The sequence below is a fragment of the Tachyglossus aculeatus genome, chromosome 7, assembly GCF_015852505.1.
Source record: "Tachyglossus aculeatus isolate mTacAcu1 chromosome 7, mTacAcu1.pri, whole genome shotgun sequence".
In the NCBI taxonomy this organism is placed as follows: Eukaryota; Metazoa; Chordata; class Mammalia; order Monotremata; family Tachyglossidae; genus Tachyglossus; species Tachyglossus aculeatus.
The window spans coordinates 28,865,888-28,887,536 of record NC_052072.1 but is presented as its reverse complement, the minus strand read 5'-3'; the positions used below and the strand labels follow the sequence as shown (position 1 = coordinate 28,887,536).

The following is a 21,649-nucleotide window of genomic DNA, read 5'->3' as shown; positions in this document are numbered from 1 at the left end:
AGCACTGTTCTAAGTGCTGGGGCGATACAAGGTGATCAGGTTGTCCCACGGGGGGCTCACAGTCAACCCCCATTTTACAGATGAGGTAACTGAGGCCCAGAGCAGTTAAGTGACTTGCCCAAGGTCACACAGCTGACAATTGGCAGAGCCGGGATTTGAACCCACGACCACTGACTCCAAAGACCGGGCTCTTTCCACTGAGCCACGCTGCTTCTCTGCTGCTTATCCGTCGTCTCTGTGGGAATGAATTTGAAGACAAAGCAGGAGGGGATAGATGGAATTAAACTATAGCAAGAGGCATTTGGGGTCATTTCCAAAATAACATTTGTACCCCAGCGTTTAGTACAGTGACTGGCCCAGTGAGTACTTAAATACCCTCCAAAAAGCATATGACAATGAAGTATTGGAAATGGTGACCAGAGTTGATGTCTGACCACTGTAAGCTCATTCATTCAATCAGATTTGAGCGCTTACTTTGTGCAGGGCAGTGTACTAAGCGCTTGGGAGAGTACAACAGCGTGGCTCAGTGAAAAGAGCATGGGCTTAGGAGTCAGAGGTCATGGGTTCAAATCCCGGATCTGCCAATTGTCAGCTGTGACTTTGGGCAAGTCACTTAACTTCTCTGTACCTCAGTTACCTCATGTGTAAAATGGGGATGAAGACTTTGAGCTCCCCATGGGACAACCTGATCACCTTGTAACCTCCCCAGCGCTTAAAACAGTGCTTTGCACATAGTAAGCACTTAATAAATGCCATTATTATTATTATTGTTCTCTGGGCCTCAGTTCCCTCATCTGTAAAAATGGGGATTAAAACTGTGAGCCCCCTGTGGGACAACCTGATCACCTTGTAACCTCCCCAGCGCTTAGGACAGTGCTTTGCACGTAGTAAGCGCTTAACAACTACCATCCTTATTACAGCATAATAGAGTTGGGGGACAAGTTCCCTGCCCACAACAAGCTTTCAGTCTAGAGGGGGTGACAGACATTAATATAAATAAAAAGATTAAATTATGGGTAGAAGGGGTCGGGCCAAAGGAGAGGGGTGAATAAAGGGTGCAAGTCCAAGTGCAAGGATGACGCAGAAGACAGAGGGAGAAAAGGAAATGAGGGCTTAGTCGGGGCAGGCCTTTTGGACAGTGCTCTGCACACAGTAAGCGCTCAATAAATACGATTGATTGATTTTGGAGGAGATGTGCTTTTAATGAGGTTTTGAAGGTGGGAAGAGTGATTGGCATTAGAGGAGTGCAGTGTGCCCGCTGGGTTGTAATAGGAGAGCAGGGAGGTAAGGTAGGATGGGCAAGGTGATTGAGCAGTGCTTTAAAGCCTGTGGTGAGGAGTTTCTGTTTAGTGTCTTCTAGACTGTGAGCCCGTTGTTGGGTAGGGTAGGTGAAACTCCTCACCCTGGGCTTCAAGGCTGTCCATCACCTCACCCCCTCCTACCTCACCTCCCTTCTCTCCTTCTCCAGCCCAGCCCGCACCCTCCACTCCTCTGCCGCTCCCTCCTCACCGTGCCTCGTTCTCGCCCGTCCCGCCATCGGCCCCCGGCCCACGTCCTCCCCCGGGCCTGGAATGCCCTCCCTCTGCTCATCCGCCAAGCTAGCTCTCTTCCTCCCTTCAAGGCCCTACTGAGAGCTCACCTCCTCCAGGAGGCCTTCCCAGACTGAGCCCCCTCCTTCCTCTCCCCCTCCCCATCCCCCTGCCCTACCTCCTTCCCCTCCCCACAGCAGCTGTATATACGTTTGTACAGATTTATTACTCTATTTTACTTGTACATATTCTATTTATTTTATTTTGTTAATATGTTTTGTTTTGTTGTCTGTCTCCCCCTTCTAGACTGTGAGCCCACTGTTGGGTAGGGACCGTCTCTAGATGTTGCCAACGTGTACTTCCCAAGCTCTTAGTACAGTGCTCTGCACACAGTAAGTGCTCAATAAATATGATTGAATGAATGAATAGTGTCTTCCTGAACTAAGCCCTCATCTCCTCTTCTCCCCCTCCTTTCCGGGTTGCCTTTGCACTTCATTCATTCATTCATTCAATCGTATTTATTGAGTGCTTCCTGTGTGCAGAGCACTGTACTAAGCGCTTGGGAAGTCCAAGTTGGCAACATATAGAGACAGTCTCTACCCAACAGTGGGCTCACAGTCTAGAACGGGGTGACAGGCAACAAAACAAAACATATTAACAAAATAAAATAAATAGAATAAATATGTAAAATAAATAAATAAATAGAGTAATAAATACATACAGACATATATACATATATACAGGTGCTGTGGGGAGGGGAAGGAGGTAACGTGGGGGGAATGGCAACAAGGAGGAGGGGGAGAGGAAGGAGGGGGCTCAGTCTGGGTAGGCCTCCTGGAGGAGGTGAGCTCTCAGTAGGGCTTTGAAGGGTGCACTATATATATATATATTATATATATATATTATATATATATATATTATATATATATATACTACACTATATATACTATATATATGTATATAGTGTAGTATATATATACTATATATATAGATATATCTATATAGATATATATACAGGTGCTGTGGGAGGGGAAGGAAGTAAGGCGAGGGGGAAGGGGAATGGGGGAGAGAAAGGAGGGGGCTCAGTCTGGGAAGGCCACTTGCCTACTGTGTGGTCTTAGGCAAGTCACTGAACTTCTCTGTGCCTCAATTTCCTCATCTGTAAAATCGGGATTAAATCCTAATCCTCCTACTTAAACCCTGAGCTCCATGTGGGACAGGGATTGTGGCCAACCTGAAAATCATGTACCTACCCTGATGTTTAGACCAGTACTTGGCTTAACGAATACCATTATTATTATTGTTGTTCTCATTATGATTATTATTATTGAGCCAAGATGACTATCCAGAAGGTGGAGGAGGCACCTGATGTTTAGAACAGTACTTAGCATGTAGTAAGTGCTTAATGAATACCATTATTATTATTGTTATCATTATGATGATTATTATTGGGCCAAGATGACTATCCTGAAGGTGGAGGAGGCACCAGATAGGCCGCAGAAGTCAGTTTCTGGGTCTCCCCGTCATCCTCACCTTCTTGTCTCTTCAGTCAATCAATCAATCAATCGTATTTATTGAGCACTTACTGTGCGCAGAGCACTGTACTAAGCGCTTGTACTAAGTCTCTTCCCCTCTCCTCCCTGCCCGGGTGGCCTCCACACCTCCCATCCGGACTGCCCTCTCCGTCCATCTGTCTCTGTCAGCCAGTCACCAAGCGGGTATCTTTGGCGACTTACTCAGTGCCTGCAAAGAGCTCAAGTGGAAAGCTTTCGGCTTCCTAAATCCCGACTCTTAAAACCGGAACAGGTGAAACGGGGGCGCGAGCAGAAGCGGGGAGCAAGAGACCAGGGACTGAGCGGAAGAGCCTCAGAGAGCAGACCGGGGTGAGAAAACGTAGGTTTCTTTTCTCGGTTGAAATTTAAACCGGCTAGGCATGACTCCTTCCTCCGAACATTTGGATGCCGTCTGTTGCGAAGAGTCGAATCACCTTAATAGCACCTTCTTTCGGATGACCGCCGGGCATTGCCGAGGCCGTTTCGCGTTGAGCATCTGAAGCTTTCCCCGTCCCGAGCCAAGGGAGAAGTTTGGTGGCCACGTCGGAGGCCCAGAATGGCAGCTGATCCCATGAATGAACGTTGTCACTCAATCCTCACTCATTTCTTCCTGGTAGGAGAGTGGGCACCTGACCTTTTGGAGAAATCGGAGGCGCTTCGTTTCCCAATCAGGGGCAGCTTGGAAGTTTTCTCGCTCTTCCCGGTGCGTGATGATAGCACGCTGCTTTCTTCCTTGAGGAAAGATGAGAAGGGTTAGTATCGCTGAGACCGGAGGATGAAAGAAGGAAAGGAGCTGACTTAACTGCTTTATTTTTTTTTTAATGGTATTTATTAACCGTTTACTGTGAGCCAGGCACTGTACTGAGGTCTGGGGAAGATACGAGCTAGTCAAATTGGACACTTATGTCTCACATGGAGTTCACGGTCTTAATCTTCATTTTACAGGTCAGGTGACTGAGGGACAGAGAAGTTGAGTGACTCGCCCAAGGGCGCACAGCAGGCAAGCGGAGGAGCCGGGACCAGAACCCAGGTCCTCTGTTCACTAGGCCAGGCTGCAGTCTACTCTCCATTTTCTCCAGTTCTGAACGAGATGGAGTCCTTCAGGCAATCAGCCAGTCCATCGTATTTATTGAGCGCTTGCTGTGTGCAGAGCACCGTACTGAGTGCTTGGGAGAGGACAATATAACAATCAGCGGACACATTCCCTGCCCTCAACGAGCTTCCAGTCTAGAGGGAAAGGGCTGGAGCAGCAGCAACCCACAGCTGCCGATCAGTCAATATTTAGTGAGCAATTACTGTGTGCAGAGCACAGAATTCAGTGCTTGGGAGAGTGCAACAGGCTAAAAAGACACAATCCCGCCCTCAGGGAGAGGACAGTCTGGACCATAATCCGTCTCAAATGTTACATTGAGAACATTTGGTTAAACATGAGAAAGACTGTCAGGAGGATTAGATACTGGGACAGATGATTGAAAGGAGGTTGTAGAGTTGTTACCCCTGGAGAAATTGAAAATCAGACTGATTTAGGTCTTCACACTTGCCTGGAGACAGGGGGCTGGACCAAATGACTCTTTGAAATCCCTTTCTGCTCCAGAATTTTGCGGTTTTCGGGTTTTCTGTTGAGCTGCTCACATATCACTCCATTTATTTATTTATTTTATTTCTACATATTCTATTTATTTTATTTTGTTAATATGTTTTGTTCTTTGTCTCCCCCTTCTAGACTGTGAGCCCTCCGTTGGGTAGGGACTGTCTCTATACGTTGCCAACTTGGACTTCCCAAGAGCTTAGTACAGTGCTCTGCGCACAGTGAGCGCTCAATAAATACAATTGAATGAACGAACGAATGAATTTGTCAAAGTAAATAAGCCTACTTTGTATGACTTGTGAAAGTGCATTCAGGTATGACCGTTTGGTTTTGTAGGACAGTAACGTTTTTATTGTTTTAATAGTGAGACTCTTTGCGCTTCCCAACAGCAGCCAAAAGCTAAGGATATTTTTTTATAGTCCCTTGGAAAAGATACTCCGTCTGCAGGGAAAGACTCGACCAACTCTGTTATATTTTACTGTACTATAATGCTCAATAAATACCATCGATTGGTTCTGTCAGGGTGTTCCTGGTTCAGCCCTGGCATGGGATAAGCTTGTCATCCTGGGAGAAACGGCAAGTAGCTAACTTATTAATGTTTAGGTTGGAAGGGTGCAAAACCCAGAGCGACTCTCTCACAACCTCTAGCTGGGACACACTTTGGCATTTGCTGTGTTTCAGCTAGATGTCTTAGACTAGGCTGGCAAGGCTTTTTTTAATGGTATCTGTTAGGCTCACGCCTCGGGGTCGCATCTGAAGCGTTTCCAGTACTCGACCAGTCTCGGCTGCGAGAGGGAGAGTCAATCAGAGGCCCGTCTTTTCCATTCCTAGCTTGGGCAGTGGCTAGCGAGTGGAAGGCAATCGGCTATAAGTCAAAACTCACCCACGCTGGGCCGCCGCAGCGTGGGAAAGAGTTGAGGGCGGAGACTCAAGTTCACCGCGTGGAATCAATCAATCAATCAATCGTATTTATTGAGCGCTTACTATGTGCAGAGCACTGTACGAAGCGCTCGGGAAGTACAAATTGGCAACACATAGAGACAGTCCCTACCCAACAGTGGGCTCACAGTCTAAAAGGGGGAGACAGAGAACAGAACCAAACATACCAACAAAATGAAATAAATAGGATAGAAATGTACAAGCAAAATAAACAAATAAATAAATAGAGTAATAAATATGTACAACCATATATACATATATACAGGTGCTGTGGGGAAGGGAAGGAGGTAAGATGGGGGGACGGAGAGGGGGACGAGGGGGAGAGGAAGGAAGGGGCTCAGTCTGGGAAGGCGGAAGGCAGCGATGGTAAACCACTTACATATTTTGACCAAGAAAACTCTAAGGATACACTACCAGAACAATTGCGGATGAAGAGCGGGGTGTTCTGGTAGAGATGTGCCCACGGTGGTGCTGTGGGTTGGAAACGACTCGGCATAAGACAAGACAGTTTGTTTGTGCTTACTATGTACTTACTTAGTACTTACTATGTGCTTACTAGTACATAGTGCTTACTATGTACTAAGTGCTGGAATGTATAACAAGCTAATCGGGTGTAATAGCTGACTTTCTCCAAACATAACTCTTCAAATAACTGTTAACTCCTTATGTAGTTATGTAAACATAACTGTTCACCTCCTCCAGGAGGCCTTCCCAGACTGAGCCCCTTCCTTCCTCTCCCCCTCGTCCCCCTCTCCATCCCCCCCATCTTACCTCCTTCCCTTCCCCACAGCACCTGTATATATGTATATATGTTTGTACATATTTATTACTCTATTTATTTTACTTGTACATATCTATTCTATTTATTTTATTTTGTTAGTGTGTTTGGTTTTGTTCTCTGTCTCCCCCTTTTAGACTGTGAGCCCACTGTTGGGTGGGGACTGTCTCTGTATGTTGCCAATTTGTACTTCCCAAGCGCTTAGTACAGTGCTCTGCACATAGTAAGCGCTCAATAAATACGATTGATGATGATGATTTCTCCCCTGACTTCTGCCCACCACCACGTGCCGTGACCTTGGATCCATTCAATCGGATTTATTAGGCGCTTTTAGACTGTGAGCCCACTGTTGGGTAGGGACTGTCTCTATATGTTGCCAATTTGTACTTCCCAAGCGCTTAGTACAGAGCTCTGCACATAGTAAGCGCTCAATAAATGCGATTGATGATGATGATGATGAAATAAACTAAATAAGAATAGAAGAAAAGCACGTGGTGTAATAGTGAAAGAACAAGGCTATACAGAGCTGTAGGTTTAAACTATTTTCATGTATTTCGAAACTAAACTTGTAAAATACTGATTAAGCCTAGATATCAGGTCATATTTAAGATAGGAATCATATGGACAGCTGTTCCTGTACTGAATCAAAAAAACACAGACTTAAGATTCAGTAGAATGTAATTCACCTGAAAGATCCTACCAGATTTTTTTAGCCATTGTGAATATATCATTTCTTTCCTGATTTTCTTTCTTTACTTTTAGTATGAAATCTTATGATTGCTATATTCTAGACTGTGAGCCCGTTGTTAGGTCGGGACCGTCTCTGTATGTTACCAACTTGTACTTCCCAAGCGCTTAGTACAGTGCTCGGCACACAGTAAGCACTCAATAAATACGACTGAATGAATGACTATGGACTGTGTCCAACCTGATTAGCTGGGTAGGATCTTTCAGATTAATTACATTCTACTGAATCTTAAGTCTGTGTTTTTTTGATTCAGTACATCCACAGGAACAGCTGTCCATATGATTCCTATTTTCAATATGACCTGATATCTAGGTTTAATCAGTATTTTACAAGTTTAGTTTCAAAACACATGAAAATAGTTTAAATCTACAGCTCTGTGTAGCCTTGTTATTTCACTATTACACCACGTGCTCTTCTTCTATTCTTATGCAGTTTATTTGAACAGTTATGTTTGGAGAAAGTCAGCTATTACACCTATTAATATTGTTTATTGAATAAACTTGTGATTTTTTTATAACAGTTTCAAATTTTCAAAAAGTGGTAGTGTTTGCCATGGAAATTTATTTCCTGTTTTCGTAATTTTATAAGAAAAGTAACCAAAATGTAGTCACTTTACAATAAAAATGACCTATCCGCATCAGAAAAATATATGACAACTTGCAGAAAAAAGGGAAAGAGAGGAAAGAATACTTATTTTGTGGGACTCACGGTCTTAATCCCCATGTTTCAGGTGAGGGAACTGAAGCACAGAGAATTTGTTATTTGCTCAGAGTCACACAGCAGGCAAGTGGCTGAGCCAGGATTAGGACCCCAGGTCCTTCCGAATCCCAGGCCTGTGCTCTATTCTGCGCACAGTAAATGCCCAGTCATTACGATTGATTGATTGATTGATTGATACACAGTAAGCCCTCAATTAATTCAACCGCGTGATTAAATCCCGGAGCTGAAAGGAAACCCAAAGACTTGTGGTCCAGACCCCTTTCTCCAGGAAGTGGACACTGAAACCATTTAGAATAAGTGGTCATCTCCCCTGCTCCTAACCAGTATGTCTCAGGATCTCATTTGCAGGCTTCTGCCCCAAGCCAGGGTAATAAAAAGAGGGATTCATTCATTCAGCCGTATTTATTGAGCTCTTACTGTGTGCACAGCACTGTACTAAGCACTTATCAGTCCACCTTCTTAAGACCTCAAGTTTTCACCGAATACCCTGCACCCTATCCTGCATTGTCACGTACGAACCAATGGCCTCAAATCCTGGCCCTTCCATGTTAGTTGAATATTGGTGTCCACTTTCCTAATCAGTGCACAGTTGCATTTTGCTGTTTAAAATCCACTCCCTCCAGCAGCTTTTGAGTTCTCTAGCTTTAATCCATCGTTTTAATCCTCTGGACCCCGGAAGAGTCAGGTTAGTGTTGATCGCTTTCTTAGAAGAGGTGGGACTGTAGCTTGTGATCCTTTTCCTCGCCATTGACATTCCCCGAGGATACCCACTTCTACACCCTACTCACCCCGTTGAGCTTCAGCTGTACCCCACTTCTGCTGTGTATCAGCGTGGGCACATATTAATTTGTATCATCAGCACTAGGCAGGGCTTCCCTCTAACCTCACCGATTCGTACCTTCCCCTGTCAGACCATAACCAGCATGGTCTAGTGGCACTTTTCTTTATCGAGGCCAGTCGCTGGTCAGCCCGCTGTGGCTCTTCTTCCCCTCTGTGAGGTTTGGGGTGCACTGATTCACATTTTCCACCAACATGGCAGCTGCGGGTTGCTGTTACTGCTCCAACCCTTTCCCTCTAGACTGTAAGCTCATTGTGGGCAGGGAATGTGTCTGATTATTGCTATATCGTACTCTTCCAAGTGTTTGGTACAGTGCTCTGCACACAATAAGTGCTCAATAAACAGGGACTGTGTCTGATTATTGCTATGTCGTACTCTCCCAAGTGCTTGGTACAGTGTTTTGCGCACAGTAAGCGCTCAATAAATACGATCGACTGACTGGAGGGAAAAGCCTGGTCATGGGACCTGGGTTCTAATCCCGGCTCCACCACTTGTCTGCTGGGTGACCATGGGCAAGTCAATTTCCTCATCCGTCAAATGGGGATCAAATATCCGCCCTCCCTCCGACTTAGACTGTAAGCCCCATGTGGGACAGGGACGGTGTCCAACCTGATTAGCTTAGTATCCACCTCAGCGCTGAGTTCAGTGCTAGGCACATTAGAAGCACTTAAGTACCAAATGAAAGTAAAAACAAACAAAAAACCCCAAAGCAAATGCCATTAAAGAAAAGCCATGAAAAACTTTTGAACCCACCTCCTCACTCCCACGCCAGGCTTTAAAGGCTGTCATTCATTCATTCATTCAGTTGTATTTATTGAGCGCTTACTGTGTGCAGAGCACTGTACTAAGCGCTTGGGAAGTACAATTTGGCAACATATAGAGATGGTCCCTACCCAGCAGTGGGCTCACTGTCCTAACCCCTTGGGAGAATACAACAGACTGGCAGCTATGATTCCTGCCCTGAACCTAATTCAGACACCTTCACCAGCTCTTCCTCAACATATGGAATACCCAATCCAATTTTATTGCACGCTCCCAAGCACTCAGGACAGTGCTCTGCACCCAGTAAGTGTGCAATAAATTATAGTGATCGTCTGAAAAATACCCCTAGATTTCAAAGACCCCATCGTAATCACCTCCAGAACGACTGAGGAAGTGATTGAGACATCTTGCTGCTGGCAAGGTCCTACCCAGAATCTTCCTAGTCAGGCTACGAGATGGAAATATCAAGAGGCGATCCCAAAAACAGGACAGGCCTGGATGGGGGCAAACACATCGGCATTGCAAGGAGCTGGCTCCTTGTTCACAGTTTCTATTAATGTCAGGTGTGTACTGGCCTTTTCAGCCACAACTACATGCACAGACGGGGCGGCCCCTTCAGTCAGTTACCTTCAAAAATTAAAGACAGATTAGATCTGATTTTATTATCAATCAATGGGATTTACTGAGCCCCTACTATGTGCACGGCACTGTACTAAATGCTTGGGAGGTGCAAGTTGGCAACATATAGAGACGGTCCCTGTCCTCTCCCCCATTTAACCTCCGGCCTCTGTACCCAATTTTCCCTATTCCAGGCTATCACACCCTTTCCCACCTCCCTTCCAACCCTCCCCTCACATAAGTCTGCACCTTTTCCACCAGACTGAACTCCCTTTTCCCTCTATCCCTCCTTCACTGCTTCACCACCAACCCTCTGCCATACGTAGATCTCTCCTGCTTTTCAGCAGCTGGGCATGGTATTCCACACTGGAATGATTATTTTCATATATCGGGGTGTACGTGTAAATCTGTACCCAGCTCTTTGTCTGTACAAATAGCTAGATATATTAAAACAAACCAAACCCAGCCCGTGTTGTTTCAAATCTCAGATGACCAGATGCTTGCTCCATGTTTTATCAGTCAGGGTTTTCGGTGTAGCAACCTGAAAATAAATGTTGCCCAGTTCTGATAACTCAGATTCGAGGTAATTGTGAAGCTAGCTATTGGTAATGGCAAAGGGAATATATTTAAAGCTCCCACTGGACGTTCTGTTCTACATTTTGCTGATAATGAGTTTCTTACCGTGCTTTGACTTCAGAACGCGCAATGTTTTTCTGTCTTCTGATTTTTTTTCATCTCATCAAAATGTCCCACAGTGGAAAGAAGCCAATTATCCCCAACCCGAGGAAAAAAAATAGTTTAGATAATCAAACTAAACTGGCACCGTGTGAGAAAGGAAAGCGTAATTATGTTTGATTTTCCTAAGTTTTGATGAAGCTGAACTTGACCCCAGTTGGGATGTTGGTACCTCACTGTAAATGTGCGGCATTCAGGGCTTTTGAGGAATCCGGGCATCCGCGCCCCCACCATTGGGGAACCCAGGGTCTCGCAGGTGCTCTTTCTAGACTGGAATCTCGCTGTAGGTAGGGAACGTGTCTACCAACTCTTGTGCTGCACTCTCCCAAGTGCTCGGTACAGCGCTCAGCACGTAGTAAGCGCTCAATAACAAAACATCGATTGATTGTCTGATTTCCACTCCTGGCCCTACTTTGGAGAGGCGGGGAGGGTAAGACGTGAAGGGCCAGGCTGCTAGCGCTGAGCCAGGACACAGCAAATGGAAGTTTACTTTTTGCTTACAAATTCTCTCTCTAGGCCTGCATCGATGAGAACCTGGACATGGTGAAGTTCCTAGTGGAGAATCGAGCCAATGTAAACCAGCAAGATAATGAGGGATGGACTCCCCTTCATGCGGTGGCTTCCTGTGGTTATCTTAACCTAGCAGAGTGAGTGAGTTTCAGCATGTCATGCTTTGTCTCGGCCTGAGCCCCAAATCCCCCTCCACTCCTAGCCCCCGGGACGCGAGCAGCCCGGACCCCCGCAAACCACAAGGAGCAAAGATCATAAGCATGCTCTCCCTTTGGTTTAGGGGGGAAAAATCACCCTGTCTACAGCCGTTTCGGAAAGGGCTCAGAGACTGGGCTGATTCTCTATTCAAGGGCTCCTCTGGTTCATAGCTCATTATCCCGAAGGACTTCAGGGAGGAAATTAAGGCAAGTAGGTTTGAACAACACCATTTAGAAGCCATCCCCCTATACAGTGCCTATGTGGGCCCATCAGCAAACTGACCCAGTGGGTGATTTTCACAGGGCGCAGAGCTTCCACCGTTGGAAGTAATCGTTTTCAAAACGGGAGAACCCTAACTCCTTGCAAAGGAGCAAACGGTCAGTGTCCATCTGTGACAAAGTAGATTCCACAGTGAAAAAGAAAATGGGCAGTTTGAATGTCACCTTGATTCTTTGAGGGTCCCTCTAATATGATTTGAATTACACTGTGTAATCGCCGGACAGCAGTATGGTCTAGTGGAAAGGGTGTGGGGATCAGAAGACCCGGATTCTGGTCCTGTCTCTGTCACTTATCTGTCGCGTGACCTAGGGCAGGTCACTTAACTTCCAGGGTTCTCACCTCCTATTTAGACTGTGAGCCCCAAGTGGGATGTACCGTGTGCCTGGCATTCTACTAAGTGCTGGTGTAGATATAGGCAAATCAGGTTGGACCGTACATTTCTGGGGGAATTAGAAGAAGCAGTGTGGCCTAATGGAAAGACCATGGACCTGAGAATCAGAAGACCTGGGTTCTAATCCCGGCTCCTCCACCTGTCTGCTGCGCGACCTTGCGCATGTCACTTAAATTCTCTGTGCTTCAGCTCCCTCAATCTGTAAAATGAAGATCAAGACTGTGAGCCCCATGTGGGGGTCAGTGGACCAGCTCTTAGTACAGTGTCCGGCACATCATGAGTGCTTCACAACTACCATAACTGTCAGTTATTATTATAGTTGCATGCTTCTTGTTCAGAGCATGAGCAGGGGAAGGCTTCTTTTAACCAAATCAGGTGCTGGGATTCCCTTTTCACACAATCCTGTTTGCTCAAGTGTGTCGGGGGATTTGCTGTGACGTCGGGTTTTCTGCCGCGCTTGGGAGAATGGCTTGGGGGTCGCAAAGGAGGGAGCCCAACAAAAAGAGAGTTGGAGTCGGTGAACGGTTGGGCCGCACTGGTCAGGTTTGGCCAGACTGCTTGGTCTGCCAAGGGGGTTGGATGGAACCCAAGACAAACAAATCAACAATAGGTTTTTTCTTCGCTCTTGGGTCCTGCACTCTGTTCCACTTGAGCGAAAATCAGCCACCTCTCCATTACCCCTTTTTGAGTTTCCAGTCTGGCAGGGGTAGCTTCAATCCTTTTATTCTCTGGAGTGCCCATGGGATGCCAGCTCCCGATGTTGCATTTCCTTTAGATACTGAGTTCTACTAAGAGTTTGGTCAATTCTCATTTATTCACTATACACTCTCACCGATATTTCAAAGGAGAATGTAGTTTTCTTGGCCAGAAGGAATTTAAAGTGATTTTTGAGCAGGCAAATTTTTTTTTTCATTTAGCCACCTTTCTTCCTTATGGTTCTTCTTCCCACAGACCTAGTGATTGCATGCTCAGAATTGGGAACAGTTCTACTGGCATCCTCCTTCAAGTCCCTTCTTTTCTCCTTTTCCTTAGGGAAACTGAGCACAAAGGGAGATTTTAAACAGGCATTCTCAATCCCCACTCTTAGAACAGCCCCAGTGGCTTTTTTTAAACTAAGCAGCAGAGGACTCCTTGGTTTCCTGAATTGTTTTGGGGAAGTCTTGCAAATAAGTAAGAGAAAGTTGTCAGCGGATTTATAATAGCAGAACAAAACAAAACAAAAAAACCCAACAAAGCTTATGTCTATTTTGAGACAAACACTGATACCAAACTGAATGAATTTTGTGCCATTCCTTGCCTAGATTGTTACTAAGCTTGGATGAATAGCTATATTCACGGCTGTCCTTCTCCCAGTCATCCTGAACATCCTGCAGAATTATAGTGAATTTTCCCTTCTTCAGCCGTTCCGATAGCAGGCGTCCTGGTCATTATTGTTTGCCTATTTATTTGGGGCCAGCTTTTAGGAAAAAAAAACTCACTTTGGTACAGATAACTGATTTGGTCAATACAAATCAGTCATGGGGGTTTTTTGTGTGTGTGTTTTTTGGGGGAATATAAATCAGTCATGGTTTATGTAAAGCTTTGCAGGTAATTTTTTTGTAAGGTACTTAGTTTTTGTTGAAAGGTGTGTGACTATCAATAAGAGTGTAAAGTTTAAATCTAAACCTTCTGTAAAGGGTGGGGAGGAGTGAAAATTCAACTTTATTTCTTCAGCTTTCTCTTTAAAGATGGTCTTTAAGATCAATTTTTATTCCTTTGCAATTCCCCGGTGACCACCTTCTTCCTTTCCTTGGTGTACATAGACTTGTGCGAAGGCAGAGATACATTTTTAGTTCGCAGTTTTTGTCTTTCTCTTTCTCCCTAATTTAAGTTCACGATTAGCAAACGATAACTCAAAGGCAGACCCTTCTCATTCCAAGTAAGTGGTTAATCCCGAAGGAGGCAGACCAGCCCAAGGGAACAGAATTCAGTCTGTGGCTTTCCGGTTTATTGGAATGCGTTCAGAGCCGGTGATCCTAAACATATTTTGATTTTCCCTTGCTGAAACAGAAACCATCAAAATGACAAATTGGTAATGAGATTGCTTCCAAAGGCCATATTTATTATGCTGGATTGCTTTTGGATGTCTTTATGAGTGTTCCAGAAAAAAAAGGTGGACAGGGTTTCACGGGCTGATGGGAATTGTGCTTTTTCAAGTGGAAGTGCCAGCTTAAAGCCCAAACTTTTGTTTTCCGGTGGTGTTGCAAGATTGTTTACTGTTGCTGTTTATTATTATATTGTACTGTTTATTGTTTTAGAGTACTCTCCCAAGTGCTTAGTTCAGTGCTTTGCACACAACAAGAGCTCAGTGAATATGATTGGCTGACTGATTACAGGAGGTTCACTGGTTTTCTGGCATTCATTCATTCAATAGTATTTATTGAGCGCTTACTGTATGCAGAGCACTGTACTGAGTCCCCAGAGGATGGGTCAGAGAAAGGTACATGTGGAAGAGGGGGGCCCTTGAGTTCGCTGTGACTTTATTTCAGGAAGGAAAATGGGCCACTCCAAATCCGAGTAGTCACTTCTTCTGCCAGCAGGTAACATTCAGCACCAGCTGGACCCGTCCTTTTTGTGTTCTCTGGGTCTTGCTTATCCCAGAAACTATATTCAGCCAATCGGTGGTATTTATTGAGTGCTTACTGTGTGCAGAGCACTGGACTAAACACTTGGGAAAGTTCAGTACAATAGAGTTGGTTGATCCGATTCCTGCCCAGAAGAAACTTAGCAGTCTTCAATCAGGAGGCTTGCAAATGCATTGAGATGCTGTCCAGGTTATCTCAGTTGATGCACTAATTTGTGTGTGTGTGTGCGTGTGTGTGTTGTGTTTGTGTGTGTATAAAGGTGGTAGTCAAGCTCGCTACGGCTCATCCGTTATCACAAGAGAGAAAGAAAAATGTACTACACATATTTGCCTCTCCTTGATGGCAGCGTTATTGTGTCAAAGTAGCGTAATGCTAGGAAAATTGAGAAGTAGCGTGGCTTAGTGGATAGAGCACTGGCTTGGGAGTCAGAAGGACCTGGGTTCTAATCCCAGCTCTGCCACATGTCTGCCGTATGACCTTGGGCAAGTCACTGAACTTCGCTCTTCCTCAGCTTACCTCATCTGAAAAAATGGGGCTGAAGAGCGTGAGCCCAATGTGGGGACGGGAACCGTATCCAACCTGATTAATTTGTATCTACCCCAACACTTAGATCAGTGTTTGACACAGAGTAAGAACTTTAAAAAGTACCACAATTATCATTATTATTATTATTTAGATCAGGATAGAGGATGGGGATGGGAGCCAGAAGGACCTGGGTTCTAATCCCAGCTCCGTCGCTAGTCTGTCGTCTGACTGTGGGCAAGTCACCTAACGTCTTTGTGTCTCAGTTACCTCATCCAAAAAATTGGGGATGAAGAGTGTGAGTCCATTGTAGGGACACGGACTGTGTCCAACCTGATTAGCCTGTCTCTACCCCAGCGCTTAGTACAGTGCCTGGTGGAAATTTTCATCCATGGAGAGTTGTGGAGATCAAAAATATAGGTTCATAAATCGTATGGATAAGGGGACCAAAACAGGGGAGAAAAATTGGAAAAGTTACAGGGCCCAAGAAGCTTTTAGATAGATTTAGGGTAATATGTCCAAGGTGAATTATCAGGGTGAATTATTATTAGGGATAGTGGAAGATATGTCCTGAATCAGGGGATGGAAGTGAAGGAGTTCAGTCACCACGCCGTCCCTTCAAGCACCTTTTGGTGCCACTATCAGAGTCGGAACCCTGGCTTGCCGGACCATCGGTCAGGATGAGGAATGCCGTGACTCAGGGTCTTTTCGGAAATCCCATCTTGCTCCGGACTCTGGTGCGTCAGTGAAAATTGAGCTCAGACCGTCCAAAGTAACACTGCTCCCTGTGTCTTGTCTGTCCAGGTATTTTTTAAACCACGGAGCCAACGTAGCTGCTGTGAATAATGAAGGTGAGGTCCCTTCCGACCTTGCAGAAGAAGCAGCCATGAAGGACCTACTGCTGGAGCAAGTGAAGAAGCAAGGTAACCCAGTTTGGTGGTGAGCATTGAAGGGCTTGGAGATTAAAGGAACAGCCATGAGGGTAATGCACACTTTCAGACCTTTTGTAGACGTGATACCCTCCTTTGTAGGGGAGATTTGTGACTGAGTAGGATAGAGGAGGGTTAGATCTTGGTGGCAGCTGTAGTGACCCAGATGTCCCAGATGTATCCTGTGGGTCCTGTTCAGAACTCGAGCAAAAAAGGGGCAAATGCCATTCTGACATCCCAAAACCACAGACGCCCAGTATGATTGGGGGGGGGTTTGCCCTCGTGGGTTTTTGTATGGGACTCCCATCCTCTCTCATCCCACATCTCTGATGAGACCCGACAAGGGCTGACAAGTCCCCAAATGGCGGCCTTCTGGCCTCTTAACTCTCTGAAGCCTGTTCCTCTCACCCTGTTTTCCACCCTGCCTCTCCGTAGCCTCCCTGCCATGCAATCTCCTCTTCCTCTACTGAAGTTTTCCTTACCCCGACCAGGCTCTGGGGCTGGACCAGAGGAGCCCCAAGGGGGTGACCGCCTAGGGGAGTGCCTATGGGAGCGAGGCGGGGAACTGGGGCTCCAGAGCTCTTGCGGTGACTGTTTCGGACTCTGCGGGGCTCCCGCCTCCCCTCCATGCGTCGGCCTGGATCGCCAGCTGGGCAGCAGCGGCTCCAGCGCTACCTGTTCGGGCTCATGAGGTTTAAATGGCCTCCACCATAGCTCCTGGCCCTAACCCGGACAGGGCCTTTGCAGAGTCCCCAGGCTAGTTGGGTGGATCGGAGGGGAGGCAGCTTGTCCTCGTGGGGAACCAAGGCCAGAGAGGGTGAGAGGGCTCTTCCGCCTGGTCTCGGAGCCTGATAAGGGCAGGAGAAACCCTTAAGACAGCAGCAGCAGCGGTGGTGGAGGAGGAGGAGACTCCAGCCTCAGCCGCGTTGCAGCTTCAGCGGGCAGAGTGAGTTTCTCTGGCCGCTCTGCTGCCCCAGAGTTGTAGGGGTGAAGCCCTGGCTTTGCCCCTTCAGTGCCCGTTCCGTGGCCTGTGGAGTAGGTACTCCTACTCTCTTACACCCGGTTCTCCTCTAACGTGGGGGCTGCGTCCTTCCTGAAACCTGCCCGCTGCCATCTGTTCCGGCATCACGTCCCGAGGTAGCCAGACGGACACGTGTAGGAAGACCGTTCCCTAATTCTGCAGTCACGTGCTCTCCAAAATGTCAAATGGAAACGTGCCTTCTGGCAGAACTGCGGGTGTGTTTATGTTCGAGATTTGAAATACCAAAGAAATCTTCCCAGATAACGTCCCCAGTGCAACATTTTCAGAGTTCGACAGAATTCCCTTGGTAATGGAATATCTTGAAGTCAGTTTGATTCATCGTTGCAGAGCTTAATATACTGGAATTATGGGTCAGTGGAGCATTGCTCCCCATTGCAGGCACATTCCTTACTTATGTGGCCAGGTTTTGGGAAGTAACAGTAGGATGAGTTACTTGCCTTGATCCTCAGGAAAATCCTGAAAGACGTTTCTGCTTTCCCCTTGTTCCAACTACATTTCTTTGATAAAATCATAGTGGATTTTCTGTTCTGCCGTAGCTGGATTAGGGAAGATTATCTCTGTGGGCCCTACCTTCAAGTAGAATTTCCCTCTCTGTATTTTTAGGATCTTAATGGAGTGTGTGCTTCCAGCCTTATTATCGTCATCAAGGGCATTTAATAATAATAATAATAATGGCATTTATTAAGCGCTTACTGTGTGCAAAGCACTGTTCTAAGCGCTGGGGAGGTTACAAGGTGATCAGGTTGTCCCACGGGGGGCTCACAGTCTTAATCCCCATTTTACAGATGAGGTAACTGAGGCCCAGAGAAGTGAAGTGACTTGCCCAAAGTCACACAGCTGACAATTGGCGGAGCCGGGATTTGAACCCCTGACCTCTGACTCCAAAGCCCGTGCTCTTTCCACTGAGCCACGCTGCTTCTCTTTTGAAATAATAATAATTCTCATTTATTGAGAATAATAATTGTATAATAATAATATAATAACATAATAATTGTAAAATAATAATAATTGAGAATAATTCTCATTTATTGAGTATTTACTATGTGCAGAGCAGTGTACTAAGCGCTTGGGAGAGTCCACTGCAACAGAGTTGGTAGGCACATTCCCTGCCCACGATGAACTGTCAGGTTCCGTGATAACTGGGGTAGAGAAGCAGCGTAGCCCAGTGGGTCTGAGAATCCTAAGGATCTGGGTTTCGATTCTGGCTCCGTCACCTGTGTGACATTGGGCAAGCCACTCCACTTCTCTGTGCCTGAGTTACCTCATCTGAAAAATGGGGATTAAGACTGGGGCATAGACTGTGTCCAACCTGTTTAGCTTGCATCCACCCCAGCGTTCAGTACAGTGCCCGGCAGCTAATAAGCATGTTCCAGATACCATAAAAAAAAGTCTGGGCCCTCGGGTGATGGTAAATCACCTTAATATTTCAGCTGGAGAGCATTTCAAAGCAATTCATCATGATGACCGAACCTGTGTTTGCAGTTATGTGTAGGTGATTTTTTTTAACGTAAGAAAACCGCCCCGCCAGTTCTCCCTTCGGTGGCCTTCTCCTCCTCACACGCTGGGGTGTTGGATTTCGGTAGGCGTTGACCTGGAGCAGTCGCGGAAGGAGGAAGAGCAGCAGATGCTGCAGGATGCCCGCCAGTGGCTCAACAGTGGGAAAATCGAAGACGTGAAACAGGCTCGAACGGGTGCCACGGCCCTCCACGTGGCTGCTGCTAAGGGTTATTCGGAGGTTCTCAGGTGAGCTCCCCCGGCCTTGGTGGTGAGGCTTGTGACTCAGAGCTGATCGTTTATCCTGGCAGAGCACCTCTCTGGCATCTCTGGCATGGGCGTTCCTGCTCAGGGGTGGCAGGCCCATTCCAGGGGACAACTCAGGGTTCCTTCCAGCCTTTGAATTCTGGGTTGCAAGTTTAAGTGCAGGCGTATGCCACGGTGCAGCCGTAACAGTCCTCAGAAGAGAAGCAGCGTGGTCTAGTGGATTAAACACGGGCTTGGGAGTCCGAAGGACCTGGGTTCTAATTCTTGTCTGCTGCGTGACCTCAGGCAAGTCACCTAACTTCTCTGTGCCTCAGTTGCCTCATCTGAAAATGGGGATTAAGACAATGAGCCTCCGTGTGGGACAGGGACTGTGTCCAACCCGATTTGCTTATATCCACCCAGCGCTTGATACAGTTCCTGGCACATAATAAGTGCTTAACAAATACCACAATTATTATTATTATATGGTCCTCTAAAATGTAGCTGTATCGTGGGGTGCATTTTTCCCACGAATCTGCTTGCAATTTATTAGGTTCTGTTCGAGAATGTACCCGGTCAGGTTGATCAAGCCCTGAAAGGTAAGTAAAACTTTCACAGCCCTGTTCATTCCCCTCCTCCGATCCTAGGGTTTTTCTTGCCCCTCAGTCATTCATTCTTTCAATGGTATTTATTGCGCGCTTACTCTGTGCAAGACTGGGCACCTTCCTCCCGTGAATCCCCAGCTCCTTGATCAGGTAATGGGTTCATTTTTGGGGTCTTTATTCATATTTCCGCGAGGATGGTTAGCTTCACGTCCTTCCAGCCCATCCTGTTGCCCCCACCCAGTCCCGGTTGGTCTCAGCCTCAATTTTCAAGGGGTGGTGGGGCTCTGAAGGGGAACCGGGGGGAGAGGGGTAGGGTGGGCTCTCGTGGCTTTAAACAGCCCCAGTGAGGACTTCTGTGATCGCCAGCAGCCGCGGTAATGCCGGGGAGGGCTCTCATGGCTCGAAACAGCCTCAGTGAGGAGTCTGGTGGGTTTCAGGGGTGGGCGACTTTAAACAGTCGTGGCTGCCCGCATAGCCTAAGATGGATTTAAAATTATTTCCATCCCTGGGGCACGGGAGAGCAAGAGAGAAGGGGATGCTAAGTTCAGGGTGCAGGTGGCTGAAAAACCGTTCACAATAGGACAAAGCAGGAATGAGATGGAGCAGGGCAGGAGAGGGCTGGGAAGCTATGAAATTCCCTGCACTGGTTGGCCAGAACGCCAGGCAGGGCTTCCGCATCCTGAGCACAGCAATCAGTTAAGCTGTGACCGTTCTCTGGATTTTGTGTATCGTGGTCAATCAATCAATCAATCAATCAATCGTATTTATTGAGCGCTTACTGTGTGCAGAGCACTGTACCAAGCACTTGGGAAGGACAAGTTGGCAACATATAGAGACAGTCCCTACCCCACAGTGGGCTCACAGTCTAGAATGGTCGTTTGGAACCGGCTGTATATGCCAGTCTAGTTCTCTTAATCCCTTGGTGGAGGAGAGACCTGGAATTGCCGGGGGAATTTGGAATTATTTTACGTTGCCTTTAATTTCTTTTCCTTGACTTTGGTTCTTTCCTTTAACTGTGTCGTCACTCCACTCATTACGCCGCGGCTGCCGTGAAAATGAGGTGCAGCGGTAAAACTGAGGCGGCGCATCTCGTAAAATGTCTTCGTACTCTGTGTTTCACCTGATCTTGGTAAATTTAGCCGCACTGTCTTCATGAAATACGTTGCGGTAATAGTTGTTGGTCTGAAGGCGCACACCCCGGTTAATTGACTCGAAAAGCCTCGCTCTTGAATGGGCTTCCCAGGTTCAGTTTGGGCAAGGAAGAGGATGACACACCTTAGGTAAAAGGCTGCTGGGCTGAAGCAAGGGTTTCCTGCCTGTTGCTTTAAGGAGTGTTGAAATCCAGCGCTTAGAACAGTGCTTTGCACATAGTAAGCGCTTAACAAGTGCCAATTATTATTATTATTATTCCCACAGTACCTTTCTCCTTCCCCTGAGGGATGCAGGGACAGGACAAGATTAGGCCGGAAGCCCTGATTTGAAAAAAGGAGCAAGAGGAGGAGGACGAGGAGGAAAAGTAATAATATTTATTCAGAGTTTACTAGGTGCAGAACTCTGTACTGTACTCAGCATGACATAGTGGAAAGAGCCGGGGCCTGGAGTCAGAGGTCCTGAGTTCTAATCCTGCCTCTGCTGCATGGCCTTGGGCAAGTCCCTTAATTTATCAGTGCCGCAACCTCAGCGTGGCTCAATGGAAAGAGCACGGGCTTGGGAGTCAGAGGTCATGGGTTCAAATCCCAGCTCCGCCAACTGTCAGCTGTGTGACCTTGGGCAAGTCACTTAAATTCTCTGTTCCTCAGTTACCTCATCTGTAAAATGGGGATTAAGACTGTGAGCCCCCCGTGGGACAACCTGATCGCCTTGTAACCTCCCCAGCGCTTAGAACAGTGCTTTGCACATAGTAAGCGCTTAACAAATGCCATCATCATCACTATTATTATTATTATTATCATTATTATTATCTGTAAAATGGGGATTAAGACTGTGAGCCTTCTGTGGGAC

The 21,649-nt window shown here is 46.6% G+C and overlaps 1 protein-coding gene across 8 annotated transcripts in view; it reads left to right on the top strand.

Annotated features, from left to right (window-relative positions):
• PPP1R12B (protein phosphatase 1 regulatory subunit 12B) overlaps positions 1 to 21,649 on the top strand; it is a 282,648-nt gene that overhangs the window by 76,448 nt on the left and 184,551 nt on the right. For 7 of the 8 annotated variants that reach the window (XM_038748884.1, XM_038748882.1, XM_038748883.1 and 4 more), the window contains exons 2-4: positions 11,325 to 11,455; positions 16,137 to 16,255; positions 18,887 to 19,046. In XM_038748884.1, the coding sequence (XP_038604812.1) occupies positions 11,325 to 11,455; positions 16,137 to 16,255; positions 18,887 to 19,046 (410 nt within the window). Of the gene's footprint in view, positions 1 to 3,755; positions 3,835 to 11,324; positions 11,456 to 16,136; positions 16,256 to 18,886; positions 19,047 to 21,649 lie in introns of those variants that run through there. The other variant, XM_038748885.1, reaches the window with a different exon arrangement.